Source organism: Lycium barbarum, chromosome 11 (genome assembly GCF_019175385.1).
Source record: "Lycium barbarum isolate Lr01 chromosome 11, ASM1917538v2, whole genome shotgun sequence".
Lineage (NCBI taxonomy): Eukaryota > Viridiplantae > Streptophyta > Magnoliopsida > Solanales > Solanaceae > Lycium > Lycium barbarum.
The window spans coordinates 704,122-715,661 of NC_083347.1; the positions used below are offsets into that span (position 1 = coordinate 704,122).

Sequence of the window (11,540 nt, forward strand, 5' to 3'; positions counted from 1 at the left end):
TATTAGTCAATCACAGAAATATCATGTAGGATTACAAGTTCTAAGGGTCAGAAGCAGAGGCGAATCTAGGATTTCTGGAACATAGGTTCACCACTAAAAAAAAACAAGGGAAAAATGTATTAAGTGGGACTTGATCCCTACCAGCCCTCTAAGTAAATAACTCAACCTTCAATCAAGTGCACCATTTAGCCTTTTTGTAGCATGTGTTTCATCAGATAGTTTTATAACTAATTTTAGAAAATATATACGTAAAATACCTAGTTTTACGGAGAGACCATATATTCACGTGCTCCGATTTTAGTACTTAAAATCGCCCCTGGTCAGAAGTGAAGCTAGCTAGGATTTGAAATTTATGTGTTTTGAACTTACCACCGAACTTATAGCTCGTTTTAGTTATTAGGTTTGAAATTAAACATTTAAACATATTAATAAATTTTCTAATACAAAAACAAGGTCTATGCAAAAACTATTAAGTAGAGGCGAATTCAGGATTTCGAGAGGATGGGTTCGGCATTGCTTGCTAAGATTTTTTTAAAAAAAAAAGTCGCAAAAGTGCATTTAGTTGGGTTTGATCTTGCGACCTTAAGGAGTTAAACCCAACACTTAACAAGTGCTCCACTCAATCTTGTTTGACTATGTGTTCCTTCAGTTAATATTAGATATATTTTAAGAATTATATACATAATATACTGAGTTTAGTCGGGTGACCATGTGTTCACGTGACCCATTTTTCCTACCTAAATTCGCCCCTAAGTTTATCCAAACGTACTTAATGTTGTAGCTCCACCCCTATTAAGGGTATATCCAATATATGCCCAAAAAAAATTATTACTTTCTTGCAAAACTTCATATTCAGTCAAATACCGTCATATAAAATAATAAAATGAAAGAGAGTGACTATTAACTAGTGCTTATATATAGATGAGCTAGAGTACCATTTGGTGTTGTTATAGGGAATTCTCATATCCTTATTTCTACCAGCTCCACCATTTGAACATAGACTTTCATAGACTTCACCTCTTTTTCTTTTTTGTTTTTTCTCTTCAAAATGAGTAGCAGCAGCAGTTTGAGCATGGTGGAATCAAAATTACCACCAGGATTCAGATTCCATCCAAGAGATGAAGAACTTATTTGTGATTACTTAATGAACAAGGTTGTTTCCTCTGATCATCAACAACATCCTCTTCTCATCGAAGTTGACCTTAACAAATCCGAACCTTGGGAGATTCCTGGTACGTCTGTATTTCTTTTAGAGAATCTCCTAATTGTTCCACAGCAGCTAAAAGAAGCTCAGGTTTATTTTTACATATGTCATCAAATTCTCATCTTAAATTGAAGAAAAAAACAAAACAGCTTAACCTACTTCTGTGTTTTTTCCAACCTCATAAGGTGTACTGATTAGGGGTTATTGGATTTTCAGCAACTGTGATGGAGATTTATTTTTATTAATGAATTTTTGTTTGGTCTAATTTTTGGTTTGCCTTATTTGGCTGTAGATGAAGTGATAGCTACCGGATTGGTCTAAAAGTCATGCATAAAGTTTTCATTTTCTTTGTTGCTATTTTTCGTGGATAAGAATCTTACACTGCTAGGAACTGTGGTTAGTTTTATTTGGAAAAATTAAACTGTCTACTTCTTTAGCATTATTAACACTTAACTATATTGTTTCGAGATTGAATTCCCAAAAATAATTTTCGTTTTTCCCCAATATAGCTTGACTTTTCGGTCTAATCCAAAGTCTTTAAATTATTAAAAATAAGTAACCAAAGAACATTAATTAGCATGTTCCTGCAAAGAGTAGGGGCAAGTATATCTATTAAGGGGTTAATCATCTATTATATATATATATATATATATATATATATATATATATATATATATAAGAAAAGTTTAACCAATATGATTTTTCCAGCTAAGAAGGTTCGAATGAATCCTCTTTGACCCCAACCATCATATAATTAATGGCAGTGCTTATTTAATAAAACGTAAATTAACATACAAAAATAGAAGAAAAAGACCCCTATGGTCTTCTGCAACTCATTTTCCAAGTAATCAGAAAGAAAAAAGAAGATAAAAAAAATAAAAAATAAAGAGAAGAATAATGTTCTTATATCGGTTGGTGTTGCATTAATCCGTCACATCAATCGGAGGACTTCTTTTTCCTTTTTTCTTCCTTTTTTTGGTTCTAGTTTATAGTTTTTCCTATTTATTAGACGATCTGATATTTCTTTTAAAGGATATGATTAAAAATGCTCCTCCAGTATACTCACCCATTGAAGAACGAAGTGTTTTAAGTACTTATATAGATACAGAAAAATCAATTTCAAACTGGTAAGTATTCATAGAGAACTAATATTTGGATGTATACATAAACGATTTAATGGATGTATACCAATTAATGGTCTCATAAGATTTCTCATTCAATTAACTTTTGAATAAATTGACAGTATTGGCATATTGTCCTCAAGCAAAAGATGGTGAAAGCGATAGAGAGAAAAACTAATTAAACACATAACATGTCATATCCCTTAAGTAACAATCTATCTACCTGGTGGCTTGTCATGTCAACCACACGCGTGTAAATTTATGCTCCAAATTAAAGAAATTAAGTACAAATTCTGGTCATAATTTTACCCCGTGTAATTCCAAAGCTATGTAGTCAACGTTGTCAAAAAGAAATTATGACTATGCTGTTCGAACTTGTTTATACGTGTTTCGACTAATTTTAATTAGGTATTTGCTATTTACTACCCAATATAGGTACATGATAATGGTATCTGGTATTCGTGTTGGTAGGAGATAACAGATATCTAAGAAAATTAGTCGAGATACATGTGCTAGTATTAGGATATAGCAGATACACTATGAACTTAGTCGAATTAACTTTGCCCACCAAAGAGTATCGTACGGATGAGAAGAAATCACCTAGTATTCTTTAATGTCGACATCATCAACTTAATTCCTTAATTGTAAGAATACTACTTTCTTTTACATTTCTATTTTCAAAGGAACTATGTATTGTGGTGCTTTGAACTTGATTTCCCCATCAACATCTTTAACCTAAGCCATTTGCAAAAATATGGCCCTCCATTAATTGATTTTCTCCATTTGGGATAGAGATTTTAGCACTTCACCCATCCATAAAAAGTGGACAAAATGGGTGAGTCATGATATATGGTGGTGCCACAATGGCCATTTTTTCAAACCAAACAGGTCCCCCTCCTCTTTATCATCATCTTCTTCTCGATAATACTGATATCGACATATTCTTTTTTCCTTTCATTTTCTGATCCTTTAATTTTTTGTTTCTTATGGTACTCAATCCTATCTTCTTTTTAATAGTTCATGCATCTCATTGTGAAACTTAGTATGATTGTCTATAAAGAATTTACCAAAAAGTATATATATCATGTTGAATTGTGTGACTGTCTCGTTTAAAAGCTTAAACTCATGTTAGATGGAGCACATTTTTATTTAATTAATCATGTTATTCTTAGCACACTTCCACATTGTGAAACTTTAGTATGATTGCCTAGAAAAGTTTACCAGAGATACCAAGATAAATAATATGACCGTCTCATCTAAAAGTTTAAACTGTTAGAAAGCAATTTTAATTACTGAATCAAGTATTCTCAGCATGCTTCCTCACATGTGATTCTAAGTTTTCTCTCTATATTTTTGCTTTTTTCTTGTAATAAAGTGAAACTTAGTATGATTGCCCAGAATGATTTAGTTATCAGCAATGTCATGTTGAATTGTGTTAACCCCCTCGTGTAAATTCTTAAATTGTTAGAGATAGTACTATTTTAATGGCTTAATCATATCATTCTCGTTACAATTCCTCAGTGTGGTTCTGATTCTTTTTCGTGGGTCAAAACATATGAAATTTTAGCTAATTTGAACCCAAAAACTCTTACCTGCTATAATACTATATTGAATAGTGTGATCATCTCAACGTTAATATATATTTACAGAGGCGGCGTGTGTTGGAGGAAAAGAATGGTATTTCTACAGCCAACGTGATCGGAAATATGCGACAGGGCTCCGAACAAACAGGGCCACCACGTCGGGATATTGGAAGGCCACCGGAAAAGATAGGGCTATCATCAGAAAAGGAAGCCTTGTGGGAATGAGGAAAACCCTAGTTTTCTATCAAGGCAGAGCACCTAAAGGAAGAAAAAGTGAGTGGGTCATGCATGAGTTTCGCCTTGAAGGTCCAATTAACACTCGTCCTCAAATTTCTTCTCTCAAGGTACATATATTAACTTTTTTTCACTACAATTAATTTAAGAAGTTCTTTTATTATCTGGATAGATTTAGCATGCTATTAATTAATCGAAGTGTTGAAAATATTTAGTATGAAGTTTTTATGCACTAAACAACGTAAAAATGTTTACACATCCAGATCAATATAGCCATGATGAGCATTGATTGATGACCTGAAAAAAATGGAAATACTAATTGACATGATAAACTAAGCTAAAGTATACTTAAATTAAACCACTTTACATTATTTCTGGGAAAGTGCATTTTAGATTATCTTTTGGCTTTTGTGTTAAAGATCTAGTAGGTAAAGTTTTACTTAAAAGAGGCAAATAAATTCAATAATATTTCTGTATAATCTAAAATAAGTATCTAACTCTTTGATATAATCTAAAATAAGTATCTAACTCTTTGATATAATCTAAAATAAGTATCTAACTCTTTGATATAATCTAAAATAAGTATCTAACTCTTTGTTTGGTCATATGAATGTAGTTGGTTGGTAATGGAACAATAAAAAGAGATCGGAGATTTTATATATCTCAAATTCTTGGGGCTATAAGACGAACTCGCACCTGTCTAGGTATAAGCCTTGGATTATTTCAAAGACAATTAAAACAGGTCATTTAAGCTTAATGATTAGAAATTCATAAAACTTAATTATGAATTAAATATCTCCATCTAAACTGAAATTAAGGATAATGTTTTGATTAATCTAAAAAAAATGAATATCTACTGGCAACATCACTTTGACGACTTGCAGCATTTAGGTCCATAAAAAAGTTCACTAATTACATTATATTATGAAAATTAAAAAAAAAGTAGATAATTCAATTGAAAGAACTGTCCATTCATTTACAATTTGTTTAATTTGATCTGAGAAATTGGGAAATAAGCAAGAATTTGTCGTGATGCAAAATATAAGTATGTGCCTGTAGATAATGTATGACTGTTGCTATATTTATGGCCCTTGACAATGAACTTTTGGCTTAATTGTCTAAATTTTCCTTTTCTTTCGGCCTACTTATATATAGTTGATGATCAATCCAATCGCTATGAATGCGCTTAAGTTCTAATTGGATTCTTTTTATATTCAACTGTAACAATCATCGGAAGTTTCTTCTATCATATTAAGCATATGGTTTTATGAGTTATGACAAATATGTGAATTATTTTATCTTTAAAAAATCTATTAGTAGTTGACCAACTTGCCCAACTAATTTATACAAAGGTTAAGTACCTTGGTCATTTCACTTTGTAGGATTATATATCTTTGACTAGATATGACATTTAGAATATTAATCTAAATTATGTATGGAATAAGTAGTAGGAAAAAATGATACTGTAGAATATTATGTTCTAATTTGATTATTGAATTTGATTCCTTGAGATCTTTGAAAGATTTTGTAAAACATTTTATTAGTTAATGATGTCAAATTTGGTTAGACATATCTATTACAATTATTGTGATATGATATGCTAGTAATCAGTGCTCCAATGATATGAAAATTATCTCATAATTCTTTCACAATCTAGGATTAATCAGAATAAATTCTATTTTTCATTTTTTAGATAACAACACAACCTAATTACCTAATCCCTTGTCCTTAAGCACGTCACAATCTTTCAAGAAAAATAAACTTTTTCCCTTTTAACCCTTTTCTTATAAAGCATCAATTATTTAGTGATGAATATTAAAACTCATTGTGTAATATTTTTCATATGAAAACCTTTCTTTTTCAATAATTAGTGCATAAAACTTGAACTTTTCTCTTTTCGTATGCTGACCTTTGGTGCATGTTGTCAAACAGGAGGATTGGGTATTATGTCGAGTATTCAACAAGAACAAAGAATTACTTGCTGCCAAACAAGGAACTGGAAGCAGCAATATCTATCATGATAACGATACAATAAGTTCTTCATCTCTACCACCATTAATGGATCCTTACATCACTTTCGACCAAACACAGCCTAACAACAATATTAATATGAATGAATTATATTATGAGCAAGTGCCCTGCTTCTCCATTTTCAACCCTAACCCAACTTTTAGCTCCCATTGCCACCACCACCCTATCACCGCCACCGCCACCACCGGACCTACCCCTATTACCGCCCCATACGGTGGTTTTCCAGCTGATATTGGAAATTACCTAAATGCCACTGCGACATCCTCTTCGTGTGATAACAAAGTTGTTAAAGCTGTGTTAAGCCATTTGAGTACCAGGAATATTATGGAAGTTGGTAGTAGTAATATTAATCCTGGCCAAAATATTGTGAATATAAAAGGAGGAGATGATTCTCCTAGCTTTGGGGAAGGAAGTTCTGGAACTAGCTTCTTGTCTGAGGTGGGCTTGCCTACAATGTGGAACAATTATTGATTTTTGAGAGAACTATATGTTAAATATTTGTACTCAAAATTAGATGTGGGATGAGAGTCTTGTTTAAGTCATTATCAGTATATATTATTGTAACCTTTCATTAGAAATATATATGTAAGATCCAATGTCATTTCCTTGAATTATCACTACTGGTTAATGTATATAACTGTCTCCTAGATTGGAATAATTCTCCATGGGTGAATATTTACATGTTTTATGATTGCATCTCATTCCTACGTATATTACCATCCCAAATATATACATAGAATTTTTCGTAACTGATATCAACTTTTAAGAAAGTGAATAAATTACTATAGTGATAATTAAACGTCACTTTTTATATTTATATCCAATATTTTGAAGAAGCAATATACCTTCCCCTGCACACCCCTAAACTATATATAGAGAAAGAAAGAGACAATATATTTCAGGTCAGCAACTCGGACTCTATTTCCGCTTTAATAATTTTTTGATAGAATGATTTCTTTTGAACCATGAGTATATATAAATTATTGAATCTCCTCGTATAAAGAAATTTTTTGTATAATTAACCTCAAAGATGACTGAAAATGTTTTAATCAAAATTCGTGACTGTGCCACTAGTGGAAAGATAAGACTTTTTTTTGGTAAGTCAAGGAAAGATAATAGGCGTAACTTTCAGAATGTTGGAGGGATCATATTGTACTTCTCAGAACTCTGGGATCCCCTATCAATATTCAGTTAGTTCTCATGCATTGAATTATTTCATATTCGTGCTTCATGCAATGTATCATATTTACTTTCGTAGTTCTAGGACGACATGAGTAGAAAGGTCTCCTGTGTCCACCAAAAATAGAATCATTTTTTGTCCGAAATTAATCCTATTTCGGAATTGCGTGTTGTAAAGTGGAACCATCATATTTGACAAGAAAATTGTAGCACATACATTGTATGATAAATTCATAGTCTTAAGAGGGTCTCCTGTCTGTAAAAAGCAAACCAAAGAACATCATCATTATTTTGTCCGACAATTACTCTCATTTTGAACTTAATTCCATGTGATCAACTAGGACCCGTCAGAGACTCTCTTAATATGATATACGGAAAAGGGCCAAAATTACCCCTGAACTTTGAGAAATAGTTCATTCATACCCTTCGTTATATTTTAGGATCAATTATACCCTTACCGTTATACTATGGGGTCAATTATACTTTTATGTCTAACAGCTGCCACGTGGCATCATCCTAGCCCTTCAAAATTATTTTCCCCTCAAATAATTTTTTACCCACTAAAATAATCCAACCCGACTCGAATTTTTTTTCCAGCCAAGGGGTAATGGGTTGGGTCCGTATCACTTTGGCTGGAAAAAAAAAAATCGGGTCGGGTCGGGTTGAGTTATTTTAGTGGGTAAAAAATTATTTGAGGGGAAAATAATTTTGAAGGGCTGGGATGAAGCCGCGTGACAGCTGTTAGACATAAGGGTATAATTGACCCCATAGTATAACGGTAAGGGTATAATTGGCCCTAAAGTATAACGAAGAGTATGGGTGAACTATTTCCCAAAGTTCAGGGGTAATTTTGGCCCTTTTCCGTATGATATAATATTGTCCGTTTCAAGTCAAACTCACAAGGTATATAGTAAATCGTCCAGTAGATGGGTAAAGGCATTAAGTCGAACCCCACGACATCAATTAATTCGTCATCTCTATATGTGGTTTTTTAAATTTCCGAACCGTATAAGATTTTATTTGCACACCAACAGAACCAACACCCCCTGAAAATATTAGGAACACTTATTAATAAGGGAGTTGTTATTATAATCTTTGGAATAGTAGATGTCAATGAAATTTTAAGATTTGACTTCTACTCATGATATCTTTCTCTCGTACTGTTTAATGAAGAACAATGAGGTCAGGGCCAACTTTAGCATAAAGCGCCTTAGGCCCCACGTTAATAAGGGCCCCATTTTTTATTAGTTATGAATTAGTTTTTCTTTGATAATTTGAGCACTTTAAAGTTTAAATGAAACTAAATAGCACCATATTTTTTACAAAGAAGGAAAATAATTTTTTCTTTAATGATTATTCCAAAGATTTTGAGTACTTAAGGGAATATGAATAGTCTTTTAGGTACAACTGTAAAAGAAAATATTTTTGGAGATCTTGCCTTATGAAAGTGAATTTATTTTCATACTATTTTGTCAAATGACCCACATTTTCACTTGTTAACCTTTTGGTTTCTCATCATAACATATACTCCCTCTGTTTCAATTTGTTTTAACATATTTCCTTTTTAGTCCGTACTAAAATGAATGACCTCTTTCCTAATTTGAAAACAAATTCACTTTATGAATGATTTACGGCCACACAAATTTTCAAGGCTTATTTTGAACCACAAGTTTCAAAAGTCTTCCTTCTTTCTTAAATGTTGTGCCCAATCAAATGGGTTCATATAAATTGAAACGGAGGGAGTATTATATTTTTTTACTCCTTCCCTGCAAAAAGGAGAAGAGACAAGAGTCACTTGAATATTTAACTTCCTCCGTTAAAAAATAAGGATCAAGAACAAAGTAAATTCCAATTCTTTTGGGTTTCTCTTCGAATGTTCAAATATTGCATCAAGTACTTGAAGCAACGCAGCGTCATATTGGCATCAACTTATTAACCTTTTGAATAAGGTTTTGTTAATCTAACTTTTTATATATTATTTTTCATCTAAAATTTTGTTAATTTTGATGTTCTTATTAATAGGTATATTGTTTTTTTAAAATTATTTATGTATTAAAATTTAAATAAATCAACTAGAAAACTGGTAAATCTAAGTCATTTTTTCACTTCAAAACAGATTTGCACTATTTAAGTGTATGGAAATAATGTAATTCCTCTTTAGTGGTAAAAATTTGAGATCACTAAATGATGAAAATGTAAAAAGTATTGCGTAAATTTTGAAAGTTCCTTAAAACATTAAGGTCATTCAGTTATTGATGGTTTATACTTATTTCTGAATAAAAATATTAAAATAAATAAGTATTTCAAAATTAAAATTGATAAAATGTTGTCTAAGATCAGCAATGCCTCTCTTTCTCAAAAGAGAACAAATTGATTAGCTATATTATCAATTGAAAAAGAATTATTAGAATAAATCGATTGTATAACAATTTAATAATTTTGCATCTCAAAAAGCTAAAAATATGTATACATTTTAAATAATAATAATTAAGGCCTCTTATCTAAATGTGGCTTTAGGCCACAATATTGTTGAGCCGCCCCCGAATGAGGTTCACCTGAATATGACCCATCAATTTTTGAAAAGAACTCCTAGCTCGGCTCTTTCTTTACTATTGTTCTTAGAAGTCGTTTGGATTTGATTTGAAATCATGATTTTAAACCATAAGATGAAATCATGTTTGGACATGCAACTTGGATTTCGTAAGTTGAATTTTTTCTTATAGACTTAAAAATTTCACAAGTGAAAACTATCAAAACTTTCCCAATTCTTATACAATCTTACCAAATGAGCAAGTCATAGTTCATAACTAAATTAATACGCTACTAGAAGACCTTTCTAAAAAATTCAACATCAATTGATCAAATTTTATTTCAATAAAAAGGAAAATTTAACATGTATAGTAATGTAACTATTATTTAATATAATCCTCCACACAGTACAAACATAAATAACGGTTGGTAGAAGTTAACGAGATTGGTAAATGGTTGGTGGCAGTAATTGTTAAAAATATCTACCAACTTATGAGTCTTTTTTTATAAAATATAAACTTATGGGTCAAGTTTTACATTTAAAAATTTTGAAATCATGATTTGAAATCCCAAATTATGCCTTTTTGGATGATTTGGGATTTCATCTCATGAGATGAAATTGCATGTCCAAACGCTGATTTCATCTCATGAATATATATATATATATATATATATATATATATATATATATATATATATATATATATATATATATATATATATATATATATATATATATATATATATATATAAGAGCAAATGTGGGGACTTTTGTAGTCCTCACAATAATTTCCCAATTTTTTTAAAACTTTTTAATTAATTACTTTTAGGTCCTAATCTTATTTATTTAAGTCAATTTTTTTGTTTTTTGTTTTTAAGGTCTACTTTTGAAAAGCTATCGAACCTCCTACCTCATTTTTCATGTTTTTTGGTTTTCTGGTTGGTGCTCGATATCCGCATTTGAGCCCAATTAATCCAGATAATTCGCATTGTTTCGCGCCTATTCGGGGGGAGCGCTTCCTCCAAAGATTTTTTCCATATCCATGTTCGAACCCTTAATCCCTAATTAAGAGAGGAGCAGTTTCATCCGCTGCACAAGTTAAATTATGTATTTGTCTTAAAAGTTCATTAACTATGTATAGATTATTATATTTCTTTAGTTAAAATATCTACTTTTATATCTTGAGTTTGGGCCCGGGCTTAGCACGAGCCTCACATAACTAGTATATATATAACAACCAAATATTCTTTGCAAATACTATAACCAAACACAACTCCATCTTCAACTCTAACTTCAAAATTTCTAATAAGGTAAAAAATATTTGATTTTCATGGCCAAACGCCTTCAAAAATTAAAAAAAAAAGTTGTATGCAAGTCAATTGTATTATTTCTCAGTGAAGATGACGGGTGCCAAACATCAATGTTACATACTCCTATTCCATCAACATGAGCATGTGACACACGGACTCAATCAACTTAATTAATTAAAGACTTTTTCACTAAAAATTTGAAAAAAAGATACGTTTTAATTATTCCACCAATACAATTAATAGGATTCGAATTAGCTGGTTTCTAATTATAAAAACAAGAATTATGTATTCAAAAAGTTGGGCCAACGCTAGAAAACAAAGAAGATGGATCAGCGCGGTAGGCAATAT

At 31.2% G+C, this 11,540-nt stretch overlaps 1 protein-coding gene across 1 annotated transcript; it reads left to right on the forward strand.

The window, feature by feature from the left end:
- The first annotated feature begins 933 nt into the window (after positions 1-933).
- LOC132618820 (NAC domain-containing protein 21/22-like) lies at positions 934-6,790 on the forward strand. The gene is made up of 3 exons (XM_060333829.1): positions 934-1,232; positions 3,975-4,252; positions 6,075-6,790. Exons 1-3 carry the CDS (start codon positions 1,049-1,051, stop codon positions 6,642-6,644), a joined length of 1,032 nt encoding a protein of 343 aa, XP_060189812.1. The 5' UTR covers positions 934-1,048; the 3' UTR covers positions 6,645-6,790.
- Positions 6,791-11,540: the final 4,750 nt, after the last annotated feature.